The 27114-nt window shown below is 52.5% G+C and overlaps 2 protein-coding genes and 1 long non-coding RNA gene across 52 annotated transcripts in view; 2 read left to right on the top strand and 1 right to left on the bottom strand.

Moving 5' to 3' along the window:
* The window catches only part of KLF13 (KLF transcription factor 13), a 46610-nt gene extending 33079 nt beyond the window's left edge, over positions 1 to 13531 (top strand). Inside the window, exon 2 of the mRNA XM_002749057.6 lies at positions 7701 to 13531. Within this exon, the coding sequence (XP_002749103.1) occupies positions 7701 to 7990 (290 nt within the window). The 3' untranslated portion in view covers positions 7991 to 13531. The remainder of the gene's footprint in view (positions 1 to 7700) is intronic.
* On the bottom strand, positions 5533 to 25842 carry LOC108592107 (uncharacterized). The gene is made up of 2 exons (XR_004744332.3): positions 25255 to 25842; positions 5533 to 15223 (listed from the first exon to the last, which is right to left on the bottom strand). It is a non-coding gene; the product is annotated as an uncharacterized LOC108592107 (long non-coding RNA).
* LOC103793597 (uncharacterized) overlaps positions 25435 to 27114 on the top strand; it is a 52839-nt gene continuing 51159 nt past the window's right edge. For 37 of the 50 annotated variants that reach the window (XM_078375863.1, XM_078375849.1, XM_078375848.1 and 34 more), the window contains exons 1-2: positions 26091 to 26749; positions 26956 to 27093. In XM_078375863.1, the coding sequence (XP_078231989.1) occupies positions 26191 to 26749; positions 26956 to 27093 (697 nt within the window). In that variant the 5' untranslated portion in view covers positions 26091 to 26190. Of the gene's footprint in view, positions 25770 to 25892; positions 26750 to 26955; positions 27094 to 27114 lie in introns of those variants that run through there. The other 13 variants (XM_078375874.1, XM_078375872.1, XM_054257177.2 and 10 more) reach the window with 3 other exon arrangements.

The raw sequence follows: 27114 nt of genomic DNA, 5'->3' as shown, positions 1-27114 counted from the left end.
CAGTGTCTGCTTGTCACTCGGCATTATTGATGGCTAGCATTTTCTAGTTTGCTATGGATTGTTTTTGTTTTTAATTTAACTTTTTGAATAGGAAATGCATTTGTGTGTTTCGGAATCTAAAAGATTTAAGGAGTTTCCCCAGGGAAAATTCTGTCAACCTTCCGCGTCCTCCATCTGCTCAGTGTTCCCCTGGGTGATGTCTGTTCCTGCCTTCCTAGGGACCCTCTCTCTGCACAGAGCGGCCGAGGCACACGTGCATCCTTGCTGGTCATCTGTCCTCAACCTTATTTTCCTCACTCGGCTTGGAGATCTTTCCAGAGCACTTTGAATAGTTTTTTTTGGTTAGTATTTTGTTGTCTTGGTGTTCCATAACTTATTGACAGGCCCCAGTGGAAGGTCATGAGTTGTTTTCGGGTTCCTGATGCATTGAATTATCAGGGTCATGTCCCATGTTGAAGGTGTGCATATGTGTTTGTGGGCTAGGATGTCAAAAGCTGAGATGTGGGGTGGGAGGGTGTGCGCGTTTCTGATGTTAATAGGTATTGCCAGTCAGTTTGCACTCCATCAGCAAGGACTGGCTGCTCACCACAGCCTCACCGAGGCGGTGGCTGCAAGGGCGCACTTCTGGGCTTTCATTTGTCGTTAGCTCCTGCTGGGAGAGGTGGAGCGTCTTTCCAGGTGCTTGAGAGCCCTTTTATGAATTGCCTTTGCCCATTTTTCTGTTGGATATTTTTCTTTTTTAAATTTCTGTGAGCTCTTTCTGTATTAGAGATTAGCCCTGTGTGGTAGGAGCTGCAAATATTTTTTCTCTCAGTTTGTCATTTATCTCATTTATTACTTTTGTTTATGGTGTCTTTGTTCACAGAGAAGTAGAGTATACCTTTCGGTGCAGTCAAATTTATTTTTATTTTTTATTTATTTATTTTTTGTGATGGAGTCTCACTCAGTTGCCCAGGCTGGAATGCAGTGGTGCAGTCTCGGCTCACTGCAGCTTCTGCCTCCCATGCTCAAGTGATTCTCCTGCTTCAGCTTCCTGAGTAGCTGTGGCATCAGCCACCATGCCCGGCTGATTTTTGCATTTTTGGTAGAAATGATGTTTCACCATGTTGGCCAGGTTGGTCTTGAACTCCTGACCTCAGGTAATCCTCCTGCCTCAGCCTCCCAAAGTGGTGGGATTATAGGCATGAGCTGCCGCACCCAGCCTTCAGTCTTCTTTCACGGCTTGTGGACTTTGATTCATAGAAGGAACTTCTGTCTTACAGTTTTCTCCTAGAATGTTTGTGGTTATTTTTTACATTTGAATTTTTGGCCCATTTAGCATTTATCCTGGATCTAACTTTGCTCCCAAAGGGTACGGATACACGTATTGAGTGTCCCCCGCCGCAGGGTTCCAGGTGTCACTCCATCCTGCACAGTTAGCACTGCCTTCAGCTCTGTCTGATTCTGCCATTTCTGCTGGGCCTCACTCGCCGCGTTTGGTAGTGGATTCAACCAAACTGTCGAATCCTGGTGGTCTCGTTTCCCCACATCGTTTTGCAGAATTCTTTTCTGGCTATTCCTGTTTGTTTCTCTGTATGAATTTTTAGGATCAACTTAACCTATTTGAAAACAAAGCAAAGCAACCAGAAAAATGCCTACTTTAAAAAAATACCTTTGCATGCATTGTAGAAATGTGGAGACACACGTTTGTCCAAGAAGGATTCTTCCAACACTGTGTGTGGCAGTCTCCAGCCAGGCTTCAGCACCCTGCCAGCTCTCACACGTGAAGAGTGGATAGTAGTGTGTGGTCAGTGGCACCAGACCAGAGCGCCCTGGGACGGGGCACACCTGCCTCCCATGACCCTTTTACTACCGGGCAGTTCATGACCGTGCACTCCGGAGCCCCTTGGCGCACAGGTGATGACAGTGTAATCTCCAGTCACCGCTGTGCAGCAGGTGTGTGCCCCGCGCATCCTCCCACTTAACCCTCAGTGACTGAGTCACTGGCTGGATGACAATCCCCGAGGCATCAACAGAGGAGTGGGGGTGGGGCAGGCTGCTTTGCCACAGGCAGGCCCCAGCTGTGGCTCTAGCTCTGCCACCAGCTGGCTGAGTGGCCGCTCACTCTCTCCTCTTGAGCCTCTCACTTCCCTTACCTGCTCAGTGGGTAAGAGCTTCAGCCTGGACTTCCTGGGAGACCATGTGCATGTCAGCTCCATGTGGCTTAACAAACCACTAGCATTTCTAGTGATGAGCAGGGCAGCCAAATGGCCTCCTAAGGAATTAGGAACTTCATCCCCCACCACAGAGCGGGGAGGCCTTTCTGCCACCCGAGAGGCTGTGTACCTGAGTTTCACTGGAGGCCAGCAGTTGATCAGCCCCCATGTTTGGCCGTGTGCCGAGCTGCCCCAGAGCAGGAGGGCGAACAGGCGTCCCTGGAGTGGAAAACATGGCAGTCTTGAGGTTGGAAGCTGGAAGTGGCCCCAAGCCGGTGCCCACAGAACAAAGTTGTCCATCGGTGAATGACAGCCCACTCACTGGTCGGGAATAGCCAGGGACTGGGGGTAGTGGCCTGGGAGCCCGAGGAGAAGCAGTTTCTCTTTGGGAGGCTTTCCCTGTGCCTCCCTCTGAGTCTGACCAGTCCTGTCCCTGCCATTGCCCCCATGGATCCTTGTGCTGCAGAGGTCTGCTGCAGTAGGAGTTGCATCTCTGTTTCCTCCTTCCATGAGGGGGAGCTCAGCAGGGTTTCCCAGAGAAGACCCAGCAGGTGGCCCTTGCAGCAAATGCTGTTCTGGCCCCGGCTTGGTGCATTGGGAATGTTGAAGAAGTGACCCACAACAGGCTTCCCACAGGAGGTTCACAGGAAGATGTGCAGTGTCGTTTATACAGGTGCAGTTGGGCCAGGAGGGGCCCACTCACCTGTGGGATGGTGGCTAGTAGTTTGGTGAAGGCTGGATGGCAGGAGGTAACTTGGAGTGTGCCCTTTGCGCGGGAGGGCAGAGCAGAGTAGAGTTCACGCCACAGCCCAAGTCTGAGCCAGGCTTAGAGCTGGAGCGTGGACGCTCCTGAGCTGGCTGCACTTGAACGTGGCTGCCGTTGGGGAGCGGGGAGGGCCTGGGGTGTGGGTGCTGAGGCGATGGGGGGCTTGGATGGAGGAGAGAGAGCCCTGCGCTCCGCTCCCGGCTGGCTCTCTGAGGGAACATGTTGTCCCGCCCGGGCCTGCGCCTTGGGCAGGAGCAGCTTGTGGGACTCTGTGTTCCCTGATAAGATGAGGCAACTGCTCTCTCTCGGCGCTGCTCCACTCGTGGCCTCACTGTGGCGCCAGGGAACATTTATGTAACTCACAGCCCTGAGCAGCTGCCCCACCCAACCCCAGTCCCCAACACCCCCACTCTCCCCACAACTCCACGAGGCCCCTCACCCTGCATCCCCGGCCACGTAGCTTGACACCTGAAGAGTCCCTCGCTGCCTGGCACCCACAGGACCCCCAAGCCCCAGCCTGGCCTGGCCTCTCCCCCAGCTCTCCTGCAGCCTCCCTTCCAGGCTCCTGGGCACCTAGCCCCTCTCCAGGCTTGACCCCAGTCCCCTTCCTCTCACCCGGTCTCCTCACAAGGCCTAATCCCGCCTTGTCCCAGGGCCCCCACCCTATGCACAGGAGCAGGCACACAGCCAGGACCCTGGAGACCCCCTCCTGGGGAGCTGGCATGGCTCCGGGATCCAGCTGGAAGGCTGGGAGCTACCCTGCAGGGGTCTGGAATCTCCTACGTGTTCTAGAGGGAGCCCTTGTGCCTTGTGAGTCCCTGTCATACTGTCTCCATATCACATGCCTGGGAGGAGGCAGATGCAGGGTTTGAGCCCAGCATGGAGGGTGCTTGGTTTGTTGAGTCCGATGGGCTCCCTTTGCCTTAAAATGGGAGTTAGGCTCACTCTCTGAAGGGCGGGGCTGGCTGCCCCCCACCTCACTGGGTGCCCTGCTGCTGGGCTGCACAGCCCCTGGAGTGTGTCCCTGGAACAGGTTTTAGAGTGAATCTGGAGGCCACGTGTGGGGCCTTGAGCTCAAAACTGTTTTCATGACAATAGCACTGTTGGCCTCTTGCTCCCAGAGGGTGCAGTAGGATATTGCAGGTGCTACAGGGAGGTTTGACAGCGGTTTTTGTCCCTCTCAGATCAACTGGAATGTGGCTGGGTGGAAGACCTTGTTGTGTTTTGATTTCAAATTTCGAATATGATGAATAGGAGGGGCTCTCGCCCACATACACGAAAGCCCCTGGGGCTCCTTGCGGACCGTGTGGGTAGAAGCGCCCTGGCATCCTGCTCCCTGTTCACGCCCCCACCTGTTCCCCTCTCTGGGCTGCTCCTTGTCAGTCTCCTGGGTGCTGCCTGAGTGTCACTACCAGGAGACCCAGCCGGACCCAATGCTGGTCTTGCCAGTTTGAGCCATAACTCGAGTTTGGGGGCCGGTTCATTGGCCGGAAGAGCAGGGGATGAAGCCGCCGTGGGGGCCGCGTCTGCCTGGGTCAAGACCGTGTCTCTGGGCCAGGCACCCGTATGTGCCCTGTTCTGTCAAAGCATAGAGCTCTTGATATACAGGGAGGCTGAGCGCTGTGCTGGTGGAGTGTCTGCGCTGCACCACCTGTCTCCACTCCAGGCTGCCTGGCACCAGCGTCCCATCTGTGGATGCTGCAGTGCTCTGCAGCATCATGTGGCCCACCTGTAGCTGTGCACACCTCACATGCTTCCCTGGCCTGCAGGCAGAAGGAGCTAAAGGACAAGGCTCCTCACAAGGGCTATTAGAAAGCAAGGCTCAGTCTGAATTCGGGCTGGCCTCCCCGCTCCCAACAGGCCCAAATCTGGGGAGACACATTTGACAGGGCAAATGACTACGAGCAACAGTAACCGCAGAGATTTCAGAAATGCGCATTTGGAACATGCCAGGCACTGGTTTGAGGCGTGCCTGTGTCCCCCAGGAGGATGGGGCAGCGTGCTTACTTCCTGCGGCTGCTGTCACACATTGCCACAAACTGGGTGGCTGAAAAGCAACTGAAACTCACTCTCTCGCAGTTCCAGAAGCGAGGAGCCTGAAATCAAGGTGTTGGCTGGGTTAGTTTCTTCCAGAGGCTCTGAGGGAGAATCCGCTCCCTGCCTCCCCTTCCTTCCCCTGCCCACTTTCTCCCCCTCCTCTCTTGCTCCCTTTCCCCTCTCACTGGCTCCCTCCCCTCGTCCCTACCTTCCACACTTGGGAGCTCCTGTCCAGATCCTTACCTGATGACACCCGCAAAGACCTTTCTCCAAATGAGGTCACATGCACAGGTTCTGGGGGTTATGACTTGGCTGTATCTTTTTAGGGACCATTATCTGTCCTACTGCAGGCAGCAAGGGGTTTGTTTGGGCCATACTGTCACAACTCAGTGCAAACAGGGTCTGAACCTCATCTGTCAGACCTGACATGGCTAACACTGAACGATGTATTTAATGCTGGGCTTCCCCAGGCTTTGAATGACAGTCTGCCTTGTGAATCTCCAAGAGTGGAATTACCATGCAACGTTTTCACTCTGGTTGATGAAACTTTTTATTCTGGAACTGATGAAGCTTTATACAATGATAACGTTGCTTTGAACATGTTTTGGGAAATACTGGACTAGCTATATAAAGAATTAAACACTTCATTTTATTGTTATGAAGAAACAAATATGTATTTTTTTAAAAGACCCAAGTCAGACATGTGGCTCACGCTTGTAATCCCAACACTTCGGGAGGCTGAGGAGGATGCATCACTTGAGGTCAGAAGTTCAAGACCAGCCTGGCCAACATGGTAAAACTCTGTCTCTACTAAAAATACAAAAATTAGCCAGGCACAGATGGGCACCTGTAATCCCAGCTTACTCAGGAGGCTGAGGCAAGAAAATTGCCTGAACCCAGGAGGCAGAGGTTACAGTGAGCCGAGACCACACCATTGCACTCCAGCCTGGGTGACAGAGCGAGACTGCCTCAGATTAGATAGGTAGGTAGGTAGGTAGGTGAATATGTAGGTAGATACATACCCATAACACACAGAGCTTGCAACAAAACACATGGCCTCACCAGTCCAGCCCCGCTCCCTAGAGAGCAGCCCTTCTTTTCTGATTTTAGTTGTCTTGATGTTTACGGCCATAAATGAACTGTATTCTATTGCTGTTTCGTGATATATCAAATTTAGGTATTCTCTGTTATCCTCCTGCCATGAAATTTAAGGATTTACCTCCTGTCCCTCCCCTCCAACTCTTCCTCAATTGATGGATGTATTATTTTACTTATTTTGTTAAGTATCCTTGTAATTTGAAACCTCTGTGTTTCACTTAGACATGTCCTTTTTTACTCCGAGTGCATTCCCACTTTTCTCTTAAATCCATGTTCTCTTCCGGGCCCATAGGTCCGTTGTGTGGCCTTTGTTTATGGGATTGGTTCCAAAACACTGACAGCTAGTGCTAAGCTTAGCATGACCACACTGTGTAGTTTCCATCGGCAGGGCCTGTGCTGGGATTACATTTCCTGCCGCTACCTCGTAGACTTGTTGTGAAGGAGAAGTAATAGAGCATAGGAAAAACCCCTAGACTGAGCTTGGCTTGGAGCTCCTGACTCATAATCATGTGGCATTTTAGTTTATATCTAATCTGAACCACACTTTTTTTGTATGTCTTCTATTTTTCCTGGAGTTTCTAATTGCCTCTCTTTTTTCTTTTAAACAAAGAGTAATAATGTGCCTTTACTGTGTCCTGAAGTTTATCCAGCCTTATGGATATGGGGGGTGAGAAGGGATGAGGCCAGGTAGGAAGGGCAGCCCTGTGGCTACCCCTAATGCCAGGAGGGCTGCTTTCTGGGGTGCCAGAGCCCCCCACCCTGGTTCTTCCTGAGCAGTTGATGTCATTTTTGTGGTTGAGAGTTTGCCAGGGTAAATGCTGGCCTGTCTCCTGCTCTGAGTGAGGGATGGGAAGGAGGGAGCAGCATCCTGACTGTAGCGCACCTTTGTCACCTCCCACCCCCACTGTGTTCCGCCACCTCCCCACCTGCACAGGTCCCTGATGGGGTGCTCTGCGCTGCTGTCTGTCACCATGCTTGGGTCTGCGCGAACCTGTCTCGTTCTCCTGCTCTGCCAGCCAACCCTGGTTGGCCACTTTGGGACTTGCATGAGAGAGGGAGCGGCACACTGGTTGTAGAATTCCAGGCCCTGGAGATCCCCGAGGCTGACCCGTTCATGTTACAGACTAGCCGGAGAATTGTCTTCCTGCCCTGCAGAGGTCCAGGGTGTGGCTGCCGTGAGCAGCAGGGGTGATCACAGTGCCTGGACTCCGGGAGGCCTGTGAAGCCAGGGCCTGGGCCTGTCATCCCCATGCATTGGGGACCGCTGGCCCTGCCTGGTGTGTGGTGCTTCCTGCTTTGTGGGGTACTTGGGGGGTCCACGGCCAGGAGCCTTGGCCCTGCTCCTTCCCACCCACGGGCCCTGCAGTTCAGCACCTGCAGTGCTGTTTTATCCTAGGCCGTGTCCTCTTCTTCCATCCCAGGCGTGGGCAGGAGGGCAGGGGCCCACCTTCATCTCTGCTCTGAGGGATTTGTCACAGAAGCTCTTGGAGGTGGGGCACGTGGGAGGGGCGATAAGAGACTCTGGGGTGTCGCGGACCCTTTCCCAGAGAGGGTGTGCACGCGGGGACAGGCCAGATACTGACGCCCTGCCCCTGTGCCCACAGGTGAGAGGCCCTTCGCCTGCAGCTGGCAGGACTGCAACAAGAAGTTCGCACGTTCCGACGAGCTGGCGCGGCACTACCGCACGCACACGGGCGAGAAGAAGTTCAGCTGCCCCATCTGCGAGAAGCGCTTCATGCGCAGCGACCACCTGACCAAGCACGCGCGCCGCCACGCCAACTTCCACCCGGGCATGCTGCAGCGGCGCGGCGGGGGCTCGCGGACCGGCTCCCTCAGCGACTACAGCCGCTCCGACGCCAGCAGCCCCACCATCAGCCCGGCCAGCTCGCCTTGAGCCCGCCACAGCCATGAGCAGCCGCTCCCGCGCCCTCGTGAGTCCCTGGCCTTTCCTTTTGTAATAAGAAGAGAGAGAACTCGATGCGAAGTCCACGAAAAAAGAATTTTCTTCACCTCAGGTGTCAAAGTAAATTTGTCTAAAAAAAAAAAAACCCACAAAAATTTAAAAAAACACCACCCACCAATTGCACAATAGATAGACCCACAAAGTTGAGATTCAGCGGTGTTGAACCCCCTTTCTCAGGGATGGACACGTTCCACGAGGTCAGTGAGGACACCCCTTCCTGCCGCCTTACTCTGTACATAGATTTGCACTCTGGAGTTTTCTGTTAGGTTCGGGGACACACTGGGGACAGAGCAGGCCAGCCAGTCTGGAGCTCAGCGTCTGGCTGGCTGGCCGGCCAGCCTGTGGGTCTGTTGGGAGCAGACGTGGCCACTGACGTTCGTGCTTCCTCGGCAGATTCCTAAGCAGCAGGCCTGAGCCCTCCCTGCCCGCCCTACCCAGCCTCTGGCCTCTGCCCCACAGACCTGGCCGGACTTGCAGCGCAGCTGATTCGGAGGGACAGGCCCCTGCAAAGGGAAGCCTTAAAGCTGTGCCGGGCCGGAGGAGCACTCCACCTTGATGACTGTGGAGTGGGCTTTCAGCCCTCTGCGCCCTGCCTGCCTCCCTCCTCGCCTCCAGGAGCCCTCTCCTAGGGCGCTTGGGAGCACTGGAAGCAGAGGTGCGATCCCTGGCTGAACGCAGTGCTGCACCATCTGGCCTCCTCCGAGACAGGGGCCGGGGCACACCTGCCGGGACTCCACTTCTTTGTGTCCCTACGGAAGGCACGAGGGACCCCATCACTATCATACCTGGGCCTCCGAGGAGGAATTCTAGGCTTCTAAAAAGATGTCAGAAATTCCTGGTGGCACATCCAATTCCGGAGTCCTCCCACATGGGCAGCTTTGTTGGAAACGGCGGGCAGGTCCTGGGGCCTCCTCATCAGAGGGTCTGTGTGTGCGGCTGTGCAAGTGGCAGTACACCGTGCTTCACAGAGAACATTCGGTAGCAAGAGACCGGAACATTGTGACTTGGACGTTTTCAGGGGTGGCGCAGATGTTACAGGAAATGCTGTTAGAGAGCGTGCATTCTGCTTCCTCCCCAGGGAATGCCAGATGGAAAGTTGTGGGAGATGCTTCTCTCAGACCCACCATACCCCCAACTCAGACTTAGCAAACCTCCAGCATCTCCGTGTCCCCTGGACTGTTCCTCCCTTTTCCTCCTGCTTTTCCCTGCCCTGCCTAGAGGCCCCGGGCCATACCCAGCTGGTGTGGCTGCTCTGGTGCCCCGTCACCGGCCTTCTCCTGGCAGGAGAGAAGGAGCGAGAGCCGGGGCCTGGTTCTGAGCCCTGGGCAGGTCAGTCAAGCTGTGGCCCAGCAAGCTCCTCTGCAGATGGCTGTGTTGACCCCAGGCTTGTGGCCCAAGTACCGCCCTCCCTTCTTCCTCAGAGTTGGGGCCTGTAAATGCAAGGGCCCAGGACAGAGTGTGTGTGTGTGTGTGTGTGTGTGTGTGTGTGTGCGTGCGCGCGCGCACACGCGCGCATGTACGTATCTGTGTGCGTGAGTGCATGCATGTGTGCACGTGCGCACACGTGTGTTGGGGGTGGGGGGTTGGGGTGGACTCGGTATCTTGCCAGAGATACCCATTTTGATGCAAAGGAATGGCCCTGGGGCCTCAGGGGGCCACAGGTGGGCTTCCTGGGCCCAGTGTGCCTTGGTTGTGGCCATCCTGCTTCTACCCGGCCCCACCACAGTGTGGGGTGCAGCACAAACCTGGGACCCAAGCCCAGCCGCTGGCCACTGTTTGGGCTGGCTCCAGAGTGGACGAGTGCCCTCTGTCACAGCAGCTGCGCAGGCACGGTATGGCATCAGGTGCCTGTTTCTCACTACTGTGTCAGCTGGGGTTGGCCCACAGCATGGCAGTAGCTTCCAGGTAGCACGATGGACCCTAAATTGGGCGGTAGCATTACTCCTGCTGCGGTGGGAACTGGTGGGGAGAGGGCCACCCCCACTCTGGTTGGATACAGAGCTGGCCACTCTGGCTGCCGTGCTGTGTTTGGGCTCCCTGACAGCCCTGCTTGCATCGGGTCTGGAAGACAGAGTGGAATATTCAGTAGGGACCTTGACAGAAGAGAGCCCTGGGTGCTTGGGGTGCAAAGATCTTCATGCCCAGTTCCAAAGTGAGGTCCCTCCCAAAGTTGTTTTCGTGTGAGGCAGAGAAAGCCACACTCTGAATACATTTCATGTCTCAGGAATTCACATTCCAGGTTCAGGAATTTTATTCCAAAGTCCTTTGGTGCACTCACCATCCACCGTTCCCAAAGGCAGGGAGAGGGAGCAGCCCATCCCTGGGAGGCCGGCGAAGTGCTCTCCAGGGAGGGGCCAGTCGTCCTTGTGATCTGCCCAGGGTGTCATGGCAGGAGATTTTCTAGCTTCACATCTGTCTGCACATAGGAAGGAAAAGATAGGACTCTAAACCTAGTCATCTTGGAATAAAAAGAAGAGCTGGTTTGTTTTAGAGCAGGGTGGGGGGTGGGGGAGGGAAGTGGGTGTTGGCTGTTTCCAAAGAGAGCACTTAATTTAATTTTTCCTTTAAATGACCCAGGGCTGTTCCGTCTGATAGATGGAAGGGTAACATTGCCTTAAAACAGAAATATGCAGGCGTTGGCTATTTTTGGCGTAAGAGTGTGTCTTCATTCCCAAAGTGGTTCTCGTGTAATGGCAGGGTGCAGTCCTTCGGCCCCGGCCTGGACTGGGAAATGGTGGGAGGGCACCAGGAGAGAAATGCCGAGGGGTCCTCCTGGCCAGGCCCTCCCGAATCATCTGGAGCTTAAACTCATCTCACCTGAAGGGCAGGGAGAATTCCATGAATCTCAGGAGCAGTTCACCGGGGTCCTCATGGGCAGATTTCCATCTCATCATGAAGTGAGGGATGCCCGTAGAAGAGGGTGGTGGGCATTGGAACACTGCCTCCACTGAAGCAGGCACACAGGGCAGCCCTCCTGAAACAGCCTTCATTTTCTCCAAACATGCAGAATGTTTTCTTCCCAGCCTGCGTCTATTTCAGCGTCTTCCATTTTTGTGGTTTATGGCCATGCTTGCCAGTTTTGATGGGGTTAAGGACTCATAGAGATAATACTGAAAAACTCAAACCCTTATTTTGGGACTTCAGTTCTGGTGGTCCATAGGGACAGAGATCTCAAAATGAAGGTTGCCTGAGTGAAGGGAGAGTTCCCCTATAAAAGGCCTAAATTGACTTCAGGCTCAGCCATTGGGGGCTGGTATTGCTCATGTCCCAGATAAGAAAGCCCCGCTTTACATCAGCCATATTAGGGGAATGGTTATCAGCTCCCCAAAGGCCTACTGAATTCTACAGCCATACAGGAAAACAGACGGACACAGCCCTTTCCTCAAAGAGCCCTGGGGTCCTGTCCTGCAGGGCGCTACGTAGGAACATGCAGAGATGTCCTGGATGGGAACATGGTCCTGGAGGAGCCCTACCTGCATTCTGCTGCACTGCCACCCACGACTCGAGTGCAAGATCCCCTCACCCCCAACCCTGCCTTGTTTCCCAGACCCCACACCAAGGCAGGTGCAGGATTCACCATGGTGCAGCCTCCAGGTACAAAGATCTGAGGCATGGCGACCCCAGTCCCTGCTGTACCCAGAGCACAGCTCAGACCAGTGAGGGGTCATTCAAAGGTGGGGATGGGCAGCGAGGGCTGGCCACTCTGCCTCAAGACTTGGCCTCAAGTTTTCTGTCTCCCTGCATGGTGTGTCCAGAAAACCAGCCTCTTTCTTGCCAGAAGCAGGTGCTAAGATGGACTGCACAGGATTCTGGTGCTCCCTAGGGACCCATTCAGGATCTCAGCCGGGCAGGAGTGCCCCCCCAACAGGAAGATGTGATCTGAGCAATAGTGTGGCCTTGTTTATCTGCTACTGGTGTGCCTGTGTTTGCAGGGCTACCTGACCATTTTGACTTCTGACAGATATCACTGATTTTTTTCCCCCACTTAAAAAAGGTCATTTAGTCAAAGACTCAGTGTAGAAGGTTTAAAGGGTATGTGATGTGTTGATCATATCACAACCAGTAAGAACTGCTTTGGAGGTTATCTACATCTTTTGCTGTTTCCGTATACAATTCTGGTCACCATATTTTCCAAAGCTAAAATCTGAGGTGTAGGCTGATGGTTCTTGAAATCAGGATTAACCCAGGGAGAACCAGGTCCTATGACTAATTTTCCTGATTCGGAGGCTCTGACGGCTTGTCTGAGACACATTCCAGAGACCTTTGTACCAGAACGTGGATGCACAGTCCAGCTTACTACTGACACGCCTGAGCACCCTTTAGGGCGAGGCGCCACCTCCCGCCTGCTGTTCTTTCCCTCAGCATCAGAAGAGTTGAATTCGGCAGGAGACAGGAGCCCAGTCCACGAGGGAAGAGGAGCCGCGCTTGGTTTCTACTCACCCCCATGAAGATTTTGGACTTGCAGTGCGGCTGCCTGGCTCTGCCCTGCCTCTCTCTTTCTCATACAGCTTTAAAAACTTTACTACTTTCATTTAAAAAGGAACTGGATGGGAGAGAAGTAGCGTCCCCAACCCTACAAGTCACACATTCCGGGGTGGGGTGGCAAGGGAACTGCTTTCTTCCAGGCCTCAGGGTCCTTGCTCCCTGGCCTCTTCCTAGAGGGCCCATGGACAGGCCACATTGTGTGCTCATTTGGAAAGCAGGTGTGTGAGCTGAATGACCGAGGCTACACTCGGTGCAGGAGCCACTGTACCTGGCTACCTTGAGAGGAGTGAGGGGCCACCTCCCATGTGGCTCTAGACACCATGTGGGCTCATCATGCCAGGTCCAGGTGCCTGCCTCTGGGTGTGTGAGTGGGAGACTTTGCTCCCTGGCCTCACCCCGAGGGGACCCTGGTGCCGAGTGCTGGGCCTCGGGCTGGTCAGCCTCAGCAGGAGGGAGGCTCTCCTGAGCAACTATGCATTGTCATTGTCGGGTTTGGGGCTTGTGGTGGTTCCCTGGTGACTAGGAATTGCTTGTGTGCACGTGTTGGGTGCATGCTTCTGAGTCTCAGCTGCCCCAGGCCTGCACAGGCAACCCCTTCCCATCCAAAGCCATTGGTGGAGCTTCTCTGGAATCATTTGCCAAAAGCCCAAGGCAGAATCCAAGGGTCCAAGACCATTTCCATGGAGCTCATGTTTTTCTTTTCTGTAGGAACTTTTTTTTTTAACCAGCACCCACTGTAATTCCGAAGGCCATGTTTCATCTTTTCTGGATCACTACAGTGAAGTATTACAGTTGTATAGTTCCCAGTCTGGCCTTGGCTTGCTCGGATTAAACTTTGTATGTATTTTGTATGGCATAGATTCTATATTGTAATGATGTCCTATGCAAAAAGAAAAATTAACGAAATTGTAAATTTTATTGTTTTAACGTGTATGCATGTTTAGTGACGTTTACATTTTGAAATAAAATTTATGATTCATTCTTTTATTTGCTGGAGCTAGTTTTAAAGGGCATGTCTTACAGAGGCTCTGAGGGGAAGGAACTGAAGCTCGCATGGAACTTAGCGGGTCCTATTCTGGAAGGAAGGCTTTGCAGAAGAGCTCTTGAAGAGAGTGCATGCCACTTCTGGCTTCCCCTCCTGCCTATGAGACGCTATTTCAGCTCATCACATTCCACCCTTCCGTACATCCCAAAGAGCATGGAGGAGAAAGGGATGTGGTGATGACAGATTCCCTCAAAGGGCACAGCACCTTTCCCTCAGAGTCCCACAGAAACACCTGGCCTTCCTTTTCCTGGATCAAAGCCACCACTTCTTTGAACCCCGTATACCCTGCTCGCCTCGCCCTTCAGCATACAGTGTAGAAAACACCCCTGTTCTAGCTACCAAAATTCCTTCAACTTACCATAGGCACTGACCCCAAAGCATGCTGTGCTGGGGGACAGGTCCCGGGGCCCTGGGGAGTAGGAAGGCAGGTGTTGGTAGCAGAGCCCATTTAAGTCCCCAGTGAACACTAACTGCCCCTGGCTGCCCCCAGGGTAGGTTATGTCCTCATCAGAGGCAATGGGAAGCCTGCAGCTGTTGGAGGAGGTGGCTGCTGGGGTGGGGGTCTGGCCCGAACCCTGTGCTAGCCACAGCATGTGGAAAGGAGGGACCGCAGTGCAAGCTCATTTGAAAATGAGCTGGTGTAGCAACATCTCAGCCTCACCCAGGGGTAGACTAGCGCTGCATCTGGGCTGTACACTCTTCCTATATGATTGCCCATTTTGTTTTGCTTTTTGAGGTGGAGTCTCTTACTCTGTAGCCCACTTGTCACCCAGGCTAGAGTGCAGTGGCATGATCTCAGTTCACTGCAACCTCTGCCTCCCAGGTTCAAGCAATTCTCATGCCTCAGCTTCCTGAGTAGCTAGGACTACAGATGTCTGCCACCACACCCAGCTAATTTTTGTATTTTTAGTAGAGACGGGGTTTTACCATGTTGGCAAGGCTGATCTCAAACTTTTTTTTTTTTTTTTTTTTGGAGACAGTCTCGCTCTTGCCAGGCACCAGGCTGGAGTGCAGTGGCGTGATCTTGGCTCACCACAACCTCCGCCTCCCGGGTTCAGGCAATTCTCTGGCCTCAGCCTCCTGAGTAGCTGGGACTACAGGCACGCGCCACCGTGCCCAGTTAATTTTTTGTATTTTTAGTAGAGATGGGGTTTCACCATGTCGACCAGGATAGGATGGTCTCAATCTCTTGACCTCGTGATCCACCCGCTGCGGCCTCCCAAAGTGCTGGGATTACAGGCTTGAGCCACCGCGCCCGGCCTAATGTAAAGTATTACTAACAAATACAGGCATTGCAGTTTATCAGACATCGTTTTTCCTGAAGCTACCCCGACACCAGCTGGCATTTCCTGATGAATATTTGTTTTCTGTATTATAGACTGGGGGGAGGGAGGCGTGAAATGAATGCACCCAGGCACGTACTGAACACTCATAAAAACAAGCACACATTTTCAAACAAAAGTCTTTTTGGTACCGAGACACTTGGAGCCCATTCTTGGTTGGAGTATTTTCCCAGGGCAGCCACTGTTCTGCCTTCTCAGAGCCATTTATTGCTCAGGAACTTCCCCAGATAGCAGCAACTGCAGGGTGGATCTGCTTCCATAAATAGTTGTGTGTCGAGAGGATCCAAGATGCTTAAAAAATATTGACAGGAAAAATAAAAGCCTGTCAGTTATGATGTCACTGCTGAGATTTGAAACCCCTACTGGGGTTTCTTTCCAGAAGACTGGGGAGCCCACCATTCATGGAAGCCCCAATCTGAGGAAGCAGGGGTCTCCTAAGGCCTTCAGAGAACCCCTGTAACGTAAGAGGGCGGAAAAAAAGCAAGCAATAGATTTCCTGGTGTTTGAAGAACAAATGTCTGAGTGTGTGTGGCATGTGCATAGCATGTTTTCTTCTCACATTTTCTTTTTGGACCAGGTGACAAAGCAGTTCTGGATAGCGAGGAGGGTCTGTGCTAAGCAGACATGACAGTGTCCTGGAGACAGGGCTGAGGGGTCAGCCTCAGGACACTCCTGGGTCTGACCCCTTTTGCATTTTTCCCAGGACTGGGATTAGAAGTCAGGTTTGTGGTGGTTAGGTGAAGCAGTGTGTCTGGCTGTGTAGTGACCAGGAGAGGAGAAGCATCTGGTGAAGGGCGGGGGGGCACTTCCCAAGAGGACAGCGCCTGGTGACACTCACAACAACACCTGCCTCTCTAAAGAAGGACTTCCAGCCGGGTGTGGTGGCTCATGCTTGTAATCCCAGCACTTTGGGCAGCCCAAGCAGGTGGATCACCTGAGGTCAGGAGTTCCAAACCCCCCTGGCCAAGGTGGTGAAACTCCGTCTCTACTAAAAATACAAAAATTAGCTCGGTGTGGTGGCACGCGCCTGTAGTCCCAGCTACTTGGGAGGCTGAGGCAGGAGAATCACTTGAACCCGAGAGGCAGAGGTTACATGAGCCGAGATAATGCCACTGCACTCCAGCCTGGGCAACAAAAGCAAAACTCTCTCAAAAATAATTAATAAAACACCCATCCTGGGCAACAAGAGCAAAACTCCATCTCAAAAATAGTAAATAAATTAATAAAGCACTCATCCTGGGCAACAAGAGCGAAACTCTGTCTAAAAAAAAAAAATCAAGCACCCGTCCCTTGGTGCCAGCCTGTAGGCAGTGAGCACCCTGTTGCTGGAGGCATTCAAGCAGGGGCTAAAACACTGCTTGCCAGGAATGCCATGCAGGGACTGGTGTTCTGGAAGGGAACCCCGTTAGCATTCAGAGGATGGGCCGCAGAATTTTCCAAGGGGACTCATTGGGGTGTAATCATCGAGACCCCCTGACACTTTCTCCTAGCCTTGTCAGTCATGGCGGGGTGTGGACTGGCCTTTTTTGGATTGTGTTTGGCTACAGAAGGTCTCGAATAACATGTTAGGTAACGTGTAGTTTATTCTGGGGCTCAGTCATCCCCAATCAAATCGCATCCAGGCCACGATAAAATTCCTGCCATTAGCGACACTCCTAAAAGGTGGTCTACATGGAAAGCAGTAAAGACACGTGGCTACTCCTGGCAGGACTGCTATCTCTGCACCAACTTTCCTCCACCGTGACGCATCAGAGACCAGTATTCCAGTGGCACACAGGACAGGCAGATTTGGATGGAAGACAGTGTTGGAAGCACAGGACCTGTATTAATTGCCAATTGTTGGCAGGGCATGGTGGCTTATGCCTATAACCCTGGCACTTTGGGAGACCAAGGTGGGCGGATCACCTGGCTAACATGGTAAAACCCCATCTCTACATAAGATACAAAAATTAGCCAGGCATAGTGGTGCACACCTGTAATCACAGCTATCCAGGAGGCTGAGGCAGGAGAACTGCTTGAACCCAGTAGGTGGAGGTTGCAGTGAGGGGAGATCATGCCACTGCACTCCAGCCTGGGTGACAGAGCAAGACTGTCTTGAAAAAAAAAAAATGCCTACTGCTGCTGTAACAAATTACCATAAGCAGCGGCTTAAGGCAGCACAAGTTTATTCTTTTACTCTCGTATCACTCTGGAGGTCAGAAGTGCAAAATGAGTCTTCCAGGGCTAAAATCCAGGTGTCACCAGAGCTGCTTCCTTCTAGAGTCTGTTTTCCTTTCCAGCTTGTAGAGTCCACCGACATTCCTTGGCTTGTGGCCTCCTCCACTATCGTCAAATCCCGCAGAGTAGCATCTCCTCTCAGACCTCCTAACCTCCTTCTTATAAGGACTCCTGTGATTACCCTGTGAAGCTGAGATGTGGCTGCACATCAGGCTGTCCCTCACCCCCAACTAGTCCAGGATGAGCCCCCCATCTGTCCGGCCTTCATGTCCTTCTGCACTCCCCTGGGCTTGGGCGGGGGGAAAGTGGAAGCTCAGGCTACAGGACTTGATGAACTCCTGCATGGTGGAAGGAACCTGCATCCCACTCTCCATGGCCGCAGCAAGGGCCACAAAACAGCTGAATTAAACTGGACTGAACATCTCTTCCACCTGTGTTTTGTCATGCTTCATAGTACTCCCCTTCAACTATTCAGCTTTAAAAAGGAGGAGGAGTAATAAAGGTAATTGTCACTGCATTGCAGTCCTGGAAAGCGGATCAGTTCTTGACGACCTGCACCCCGGTTCACCTGCCGCTGCCTGCACAGCCCTCCCTCTGGTCAGTGGCCACACGGTGTTGGAGAAATGTCTGCTATCTCCGTGCCAGACTCAGTGGGGCCTTCAGCTCTGAGCAGCCTGCCACGCAGCTGTGGAAAGAAGTCCTTCCCTAAGCCTTGCCCTCTTCACCTGGGAAGCAAGCTTGGCATGGTCTGTGTGGGGTCAAGGTGAAGTTCACAGTGGGGTATGAGACGTCAATGCTGGGAACTGTGCCCCTGCCAGATACCCAGCCGCAGCCAGGCCTCCACTCTCAAATGCCACTGGGAAGTTATCCCTGTGGACAGAGACTGGGACCAACCCGGGACACTGAGGAAGTCTGCCCCAGAGGCCTGCTGGGCAGTAGCCACTCGGTGGGTCCTGGACCAAGAGCTTCCTTGCTGAGCTGTGTCTTCTGAGCACTCTCAGAGGGAAGTGTGAGTAGTCCCAACTTAGGGCTGCAGAGCGCACAAGCCTCAGAGTGGTAAAGTGGCCTTCTCAAGGTCACATATCTGGCAAAAGTTGAGGGACCCTGGTCTGATTGGACCACTGACCACAGCTGCCTTTTAAGCTCTGGGTTAATTAAATAATGACTTCTAACCTGTCTAGGGGTAGCTTTGTCTATTCTCTGGCATTGTGGGACTGGCCCAGAAGGCTGGCGGGCCCTAGGTCACAGGGCTGGCCACTTAGCATCTTTCTGGCTGCTGCATTTCTGGGGCCTGAACACTGGCCAGTCTGTGAGCCTGCACCTGGCAGCCCAGTATGTCCAATGCAATGTCCTCTAAGATGATGAGCAAGCTGCACTCAAGGGGTGCCAGTCCCAGGCACCGTGGGGTTCAGACCTCCCTTTAGGGCCTGCCAAGCAGCCGGGTAAAGCCCTTTCCCCTGCATAGCTGTGACTCCCTGTGCCCAGGCTGCCAATATGTCTAGCTGCTGCATCCACTCACTCAGACCTCCTGAACTCAGAGCCAGATGGTACAAAGTGGTGATGGGCATTGTCCTCACTAACAAGCACATGAAAGGCCTGAGGAGCTCAGTCTGGGTGTCCTGACCTCAGCTCCAGGGCTCATTCTTAACCCCTGCCCCATCATAATGTTTTCCATTCCCAGCCTCACCATTGGGTAATCATTTACTTAGGAATTTGCCAGGGGACCAGGGAGAATCAACAGCACATATCAAGATGACCTGCATAATCAGCAGACTTCCCTGCACCTCCTAAGAGGAGTCCTCATCTCAACACCAGTGACACAAGGCTCCCGGATCGACTGTGTTTTGGGAAAGTGGTTATTGCATGCTTGCCCTGATAAACACAGCTACTCCCTCTCTCTTGTCTGTCTCCTGCCCTTGTAACCATAAACACACTGCTGTGGGTTTTCTGAGATTGACTCTTGGTCTGTGGGGGCTGGACATGCTCGTAGCAGGGAGGATGGCCTCCTTCCTGGCCTCTGCGGTGCTCTCCCAATGGTCCAGCGATTTTGCACATGAACCTTCCGCTTTGGGAAGACGAGCTGCTAGTTGGTGGAACATGGATTACAATGGAAACACAAACTCCAAATCCAAGAGGACAGGTGCCTCTGCAGTGAGGGTCACAGGGCCAGGAGAGGCACACAGAGGAGTGTCAGCAATGATGACAGGCTCTTGCTGAGGGCAGGGCCGCACTCACACTTGCATTACATATGTTCTTGGGAATGCAGCAAATATCACGTAAGAACAACATTAAGAGAAAGTTAATCTGTTAAAAATCTCAAGATGTCTCAAGTAGCTTAAATGTCCAGGAATAGGAGACTAATTCAATGAACCACATAACCTCCATTATCACCAATACCCAGTATATTATTAAGTGAAAAATCTAGGTTGCAGAACAGTACAAAAATATAATCATGATCTATGAAAACATTTTTCTCTATAGCTATATTGTGTTGACATTCTCCTACCTCAGCACCTCCCTATTCCGTAAGACACAATATTGAAATTAGGCCAGTTAACCCTACAATTGCCTCTTAAGTGTTCAAGTGAAAGGACAAGTCACAGGTCTCTCACTTAAATCAAAAGTTAGAAATATTTAAGCTGGCCGGGTGCGGTGACTCACGCCTGTAATCCCAGCACGTTGGGAGACCGAGGCGGGTGGATCACGAGGTCAAGATATTGAGACCATCCTGGTCAACATGGTGAAACCCCATCTCTACTAAAAAACACAAAAAATTAGCTGGGCATGGTGGTGCGTGCCTGTAATCCCAGCTACTCGGGAGGCTGAGGCAGGAGAATTGCCTGAACCCAGGAGGCGGAGGTTGCGGTGAGCTGAGATGGCGCCATTGCACTCCATCCTGGGTAACAAGAGCAAAACTCCATCTCAAAAAAAAAAAAAAGAAATATTTAAGCTTAGTGAGGAAGCCATGTCAAAAGCTGAGGTAGGTTGAAAGCTAGGTATCTTGTGCCAAGCAGTTAGCCACGCTGTCAATGCAAAGGAAATGTTCTGGAAGGAAATTAAAAGCGCTACTCCAGCGAACACATATATGATATGAAAGTGAAACAGGCTTGTTGCTAATATGGAGAAAATCTCAATGGCTTAGATAGAAGATCATACCAGTCTCAACATTCCCTTAAGTCAAAGCCTAATTCAGAGCAAGGTCCTAACTTTCTTTCAATTCTACAAAGGCTAAGAGAAGCTACCAAGCTGCAGAAGAAAGTTGGAAGCTAGCAGAGGCTTTGTCTATGCGGTTTAATGTAAGAAGGCATCTCCACAGCATAAAAGTGCAAGGCGAAGCAGCAAGTACTGATGCAGAAGCTACAGCAAGTTATCCAGAAGATCTAGCCAAGATCACTGAGGAAGGCGGCTGCACTACACAATGGATTTTCAGTGTAAATAAAACTGACTTCTACTTGAGGAAGATGCCATCTCCAACTGTCAAAGCTAGAGATAGTCAGTCAGTGCCTGGTTTCAAAGGATAGGCTGGCTCTCTTGTTAGAGGTTAATGCGGTTGATAACTTTAAGTTAAAGCCAGTACTCATTTACCATTTGGAAAACCCTGGGACCATTACAATATGTTAAATCTACTCTGTCTGTGCTCTGGAAATGGAAGAACAAAGCCTGGATGATGGCACACCTATTTACAGCATGGTTCACTGAATGTTTTTAAGCCCACTTTGAGACCCATTGCTCAGGGAAAAAGACTCCTTTCTGATGAAACTGGAATGGATGAGGAGTTGCTTCTTATGGATGAGCAAACAGTGGTTTCTTGAGATGGAATCTACTCCTTTTGAAGATGCTGTGAACATTGTTGAAATGACAACACAGAATTTAGAATATTCCATAAATTTAGTTGATAAAGCAGTGCCATGGTTTGAGAGGACTGACTCCAATTTCAGAGGAAGTTTTACTGGGGGTAAAATGCGATCAGCATTGCACACTACAGAGAAATCTGTCACTAAAAGTCTAGTTGATTGGGCTGGGCGTGGTGGCTCACGCCTGTAATCCAAGCACTTTGGAGGCCAAGACGGGCGGATCACCTGAGGTCGGGAGTTCAAAACCAGCCCGATCAACATGGTAAAACCCCGTCTTTAAGAAAGAAAGAAAAAAGACTAGTCAATTAGTGTCGCAAACTTCATCGTTGTCTTATTCGAAGAAATTACCCCAACCCTTAGCAACCACCACCCTGATCAGTCTGCAGCCATCAACATTGAATCAAGACCTGCCAGCAGGAAAAAGATCACAACTTGCTGAAGGCTTCGATGACTGTTCGCATTTGTTAGCAAAAAAAGTATTTTTAAATTAAGGCATGTACATCGTTTTTATAGACAAAATGTGATTACACACTTAACAGGCTACAGTATAGTTTAAACATGACTTTTATATGCACTGGGAAACCAAAAAATTTCTGTGACTCACTTTATTGTGATATTTGCTTTATTGTAGTGGTCTCGAACCAAACTCATAATTTCTCTGAGGTCTGCCTGTACTAGAACTGAGTGGTGGGAAAACTGGGGCTTGTTTTCTCTGTATTCGCTCTAGGTGTGAAATGTCTGACAATTTGACAATGTGACATGGTTCACACATGTGGTTCCTGCATGTTATCGGGCTTGGCCAGGTCCAGGGAGGCCTGCAGGCTATCCCTACAATGGGCAGACTGAAATGTGCACAGATGTCTGTGACAGGCCTGTGACCAGCCTGTGATCACGCTGTGACCAGGCTGCTGCCTGCACCAGGCAGAGCTTTGTCCCATAGTAGTGATGCTGCCAGGGAGTCTGGCACCTGGAGGACAGCCACTGGCTTGGACACGAGCCATCCAACAGCGTGGAATAAAAATAGAACTGCTTCAGCCGGAGAGGGGACAGGCTGAGCTCCTTGCTGGGAGGCCTTTAAAACAAGAGCAGGTTTCACTGATCTGAGAATAGGTGAGGATGCTGCCACGAGGCAGGCAGGAGTCAAAGTCACCTGTCCTGGTACCCGGAAGTGCCTCAACATGATGGTGCTGGGCAGTTATTATTCTCATCAGCTGGCACTGTACCTTAGGTAAGCATTAGAAACTGGAGTGCAATGGTGCATTCCCCCCACCCTTTCATGTCTAGGGTAAAGAATGCATGCTCTGTATACAGTTGGTGACAGTTGTGAAACTAACAAAGTACCAGTGAAAATGATTTTTAAAATGAAACAGTAAGGCCAGGCGCAGTGGCTCATGCCTGTAAGCCCAGCACTTGGGAAGCCGAAGCGGGCAGTCACCTGAGGTTGGGAGTTCGAGACCAGCCTGACCAACATGAAGAAACCCTGTCTCTACTAAAAATACAAAATTAGCTGGGTATGGTGGTGTATGACTGTAATACTCCCTCACTCAGGAGGCTGAGGCAGGAGAATCGCTTGAACCTGGGAGGTGGAGGCTGTGGTGAGCAGAGATCATGCCATTGCACTCCAGCCTGGGCAACAAGAGTGACACTCTATCTCAAAAAAAAAAAAAAAAAGAAACAGTAAAATATGTTTATTTTATGGAGTATTGAGTCATGATGTTCAAGGACTTCAGAAGTAATTTGATTGTTGGTTTTGTTTTTAAAATTCAGGAATTCTAATCAAAGTAATACATATGAACAAGGTTAAAAAAATACCAAAAAAACCCATAAAACCTAATGATAAAATGTCTCTTTACCCAACCCCCACCACACACACCATTTCTACCACCTTGGGACTAAATCTTTTATCGCTTCTATCTTCAATTTTTTTTTTTTTGTTATTCCCTTCAGCGGCAATAAAATGCCTGTTCTCCTACTTTGTGATTTATGAGTATTTAACAAAATATACTGGCTTCCTAGTATGAAAGATGAATAGAGGTGGCCCTTGAACAACACAGGTTTGAACTGAGTGGGTCCGCTTCCATGGAAATTTTTTCCTGCCTCCGCCACATCCGAGACAGCAAGATCATCTTCTCCTCCTCCTCCTCTTCAGCCTACTCAACACGGAGACGAGAATGAACGCCTTGATACTGATCCACTCCCACTTAATGAATACTAAATCTATTTTCTCTTTCTTACAATTATTTTCTTAATAACTTTTGTTCTCTAGCTCACTGTATTGTAAGAATGCAGAATATAATATATCTCACATACAAAAAATGTACTAATTAACTGTTTATGTGATCAGAGAGGCTTCTGGTCAACAAGCAATCAGTAGTTAAATTTTTGAGGAGTCCAAAGTTATGTGAGGATTCTTAACTTTACTTCATGGAGGAGCGAATCAGTGCCCCCAACCCCTGTGTTGTTCAAGCATCAACTGTAAACCGCCATTCCCCTCTCCCCTCTGCGCCTTCTCCCTCCTCTGTCTGTGTTTAATGTTTTCACTCTTCTGCAGGTTCTCTCTGCAACTTTACACTCGCACTTACTCCCCTATGTTAACTACCATACCTCTGGTCTGTGTCTTGCCTCCCCTTCATGGAAGCTGAGGGTAGGATAGCTCCTGCTAGCCACTCTTTCTAGGTCCCACAACTTTGTCTACAGTAAAAGTGGAGCCCAGTGGATTTGAACTGCAGCAGTGAGACCCTCTACACCCCTGGGCAACTGGGCATGTCACTGTCACATGTTACTGACTACACAGCTAAACGCTGGGCTGGGGGACAGTTCTTTCTCTATGAGCCTAAAGTCATTACCACCACCACCCTCTCTGACCACACAAAGAAGAAAGCTTTAGCATCCAGAGCAAATGGGGCGACCTAATTTTGCCTTCCCTCAGGCAAACTGATACTCCTATTCCATGTTAGTTTGCTTTCTAGTTGAAGCTGAATTTTGTTATATACATTTTCCCTATAGCTCTTATTGCCTTTCTTCCTTCTTATTAACAGAATAATAGTAATAACAGAGTAACAATGTGGCTCTTGTTCTCAAGACCTCCCCTGCCCCATGGATCCCACCCCAACTCCTTGTCCCTGGGCCAGAGCACAGCACCGGCCTCCCTTTACCACCCCCTGGTGGACCACTCAAGAGTCAATCCCAGGTTTTCTTAGCTTCATTTCTCACTTTGCTGGAATACATCCTCAAGTAACTATCCAAGAAAAGATGCATGGGAGGATGGGTTTCTGTATTTTGAGTCCTTGGAGGTCTAACAGTATCTTTTTTCTGCCCCGTGCTTGATTCATAATTTGGCCTAGCATAGAAAACAAGGTTCGAAATCACTTCCCAATCATCTAACAACCATTGCTACTGAGGGGGATCTGATGCACTGCAGTTCTCAGCCTTTGCAGTGAACATTTTATTTTTACCATCTTTGAAATCTGTCAACCAATCTTACTCCCTGTCACTCTGCACTTTTGTTCAGATATTTCTAGAGTCATGTCGTTTTTTCCTTGATCCTGCGTTCCATGGAGCACTCAATCTGAAGATGCCATGTCTCCTTAGGGCTGTTCCTTAGGTCGGTAACGCTTTCCTCTAATCTTGTATTGTTAATCGCCCTCCCTCTACCTTCTTTTGGAATTCCTGTTAGTTGAAGGTGGATTTACTGAATCAGGCTTCTTCGTCCCTTATCCCTGTGCCGGCATCAGCCCTGTGTTTATTTTCCTTCTTTTCTTCTGGTCTGCTCCTTGAGCTCAAACAGGCTTCCTCAGTCAAATCTCACTTACCCCTCGGACCTGGACCACGTGTCACGTCCTATGGGAGCCTTTCTTTTCTTTTCTTTTTTGAGACGGAGTTTCGCTCTTGTTACCCAGGCTGGAGTGCAATGGTGCGATCTTGGCTCACCGCAACCTCCGCCTCCTGGGTTCAGGCAATTCTCCTGCCTCAGCCTCCCGAGTAGCTGGGATTACAGGCACGCGCCACCATGCCCAGCTAATTTTTTGTGTTTTTAGTAGAGACGGGGTTTCACCATGTTGACCAGGATGGTCTCGATCACTTGACCTCGTGATCCAACCGCCTCGGCCTCCCAAAGTGCTGGGATTACAGGTGTGAGCCACCGCGCCCGGCCTTTCCTGTCATCCCCGTCCTCAGGCAGTGTTCCTGGCACTCTCGGCCGTGGCATTTCGTCCTGACCCTTACCAGGCTGTCGAGTCAGAAAGGACTTACCTTCTAGGCCTTCTCTATGGCGTGGAGAGCTGCGGCGACTATGGGGGTGAGGATGATGTGGGGGGGCTGTGGGGACTGGGTGCTCCCCAGGCAGACAGGGGCCCGAGAGGAGTCCACGGAGTTGGGCTGGAGGAGGCGGAGCCCGGCGTGCGGCGCTTCCCAGGCTCTGCTGAGTTCCTGGAGTTCGGGGATTCCTGCGCGGGCAGCAGCGCCCTGAAGGCGGCCAGGACGGCGGGGCCGGAGGCGGGGGGAGCCCTCGGCGGGGCGGGCGCTGAGCCCGGCCGGGCCATTCACTCCCTCCGAAGCCAGCGCCCAGGCCCGCCAGCCGTCCCCGCGGCGCGGTCTCCACCCCTGCTCCGACCCCGGCCCGCCCCAGGCCCCCGCGGCCGCGGAAGGACGTCGTCTCCACCTCGCGGCGCCCTCTGCCCACTGCGAGCCCCGGTGACACTCGATGAGAACCGTCACTGTGCCTTGCACTGTGTCACCGTAAGGTTCTTCTCCTCGCGCGAGCTCAGGTAACGCGGACAGCGCCCCTCAGTGGGACGCGGGCGACGCCACTCGCGTGGCCGCGGGCGGAGGGGCCGGGTCAGAGGTCACGGGGGCGGGGCGGGCTGAGTCTGCAGCCGCCCTGGCCCCGCCCCTCCCGACGCGGCCCAGGCCCGCACTCCCCGCGTCTCACCCGCTCCCCACCCGCGTCCTTGTTCGCTGGGTCCCCTGGGCTCTTCAGGTCCCTGACCGCGCATCCTGGGTCCTCCACCCGCGCGACCGTCCCGCCCCTTAAGGGGCCTTCAGGGTGTCCGGGGGACGCAGCTCTTCCTCCCTGACCCCTCGGGCCTGTCCTGGGGGGCGGCCCTGGAAATAGCTCGAAGGAAGGAGCCCCAGTGACTCGGGTGACGGTCTGGAAATTCAGTGGCGTCAGCTCTCGGTATTTTAACAATGGGGCCCCTGCACGGGCCCAAAACACGGGTCAGCTCGGGTCTGGGCCAGGAGCCCCCCCGGGGCACACGCCCATTTCCGGGATTGCCCCTGGCGCTTCCGCGAGGTCTCGGCGGCTGCGTGCGCGGGTCGCGAACCGCTCTAGGTGCTCGGCCCCGCCCCAGCCAGGCCCGCTTCGCCGGGAGCGCAAGGAGCAAGTTCTGGCGGCGCCCCCTGCAAAGCACATCCCCTCTCAGGACCGTGCAGCTCCGCTGGCTGCAGCCCCGCCAGCCCCGCCTGGACGGAGACGGGCCGCAGCCTGGGAGAGCCTCCAAGCCTGCAGGCGGGCGCGCGGGCGCTGTCCAAGGCGCACCCACAGCGGGCTTCCCCTCTCGCTCCAGCGGCCTCCTGACCCCACCCCACCTGGCACCTGCGGCTCTGCCAGGACTCGCCCTGCCCCTACCTTCCCGCCAGCCCTCACCCTGCCGAGTCTTCGGGGCCTCCCTGCTGCCTGCAGAGTTCTGTAAGCAGCCAACGGGCCGGGCCTTCGGTCTTTGCACTTCCCGGTCCAGATGCGGAGGTGAGCTGCGCACTCCCTGCACTCCCCCGAGAGGTCTTCCCTAAACCCGACTAAGGAGCACCCACCTCGTCACTCCAGGCCCCTCCCCCTGTCCCCCGCAGACCTGGGTTGCACCCACCCGCCAGGGTGTCTCAGTGCCAGGGCAAGGTGCGGGCCATCCAGCCTCATCCCAGCACCCTGACCCTCGGTCCTCCCATTTTCTCTAGTAACCCCTACACGCTGCATCTGGAGACTCAACCCCGCTGAGCTCTGGGGTCGTAGCTGCAGCTGCCTCGGCGCTCCAAGACCAGAGAGGAAGCAAAGGCAGAGCTTCGCAGCCAGGCATCGCTGCTTTGGCCTTGCAGGTGAGGGGGGTGATGATGAGA

Source organism: Callithrix jacchus, chromosome 6, assembly GCF_049354715.1.
Source record: "Callithrix jacchus isolate 240 chromosome 6, calJac240_pri, whole genome shotgun sequence".
NCBI lineage: Eukaryota > Metazoa > Chordata > Mammalia > Primates > Cebidae > Callithrix > Callithrix jacchus.
The sequence above is the reverse complement of the archived record's forward strand: the minus strand, read 5'-3'. Positions and strand labels throughout refer to the sequence as shown.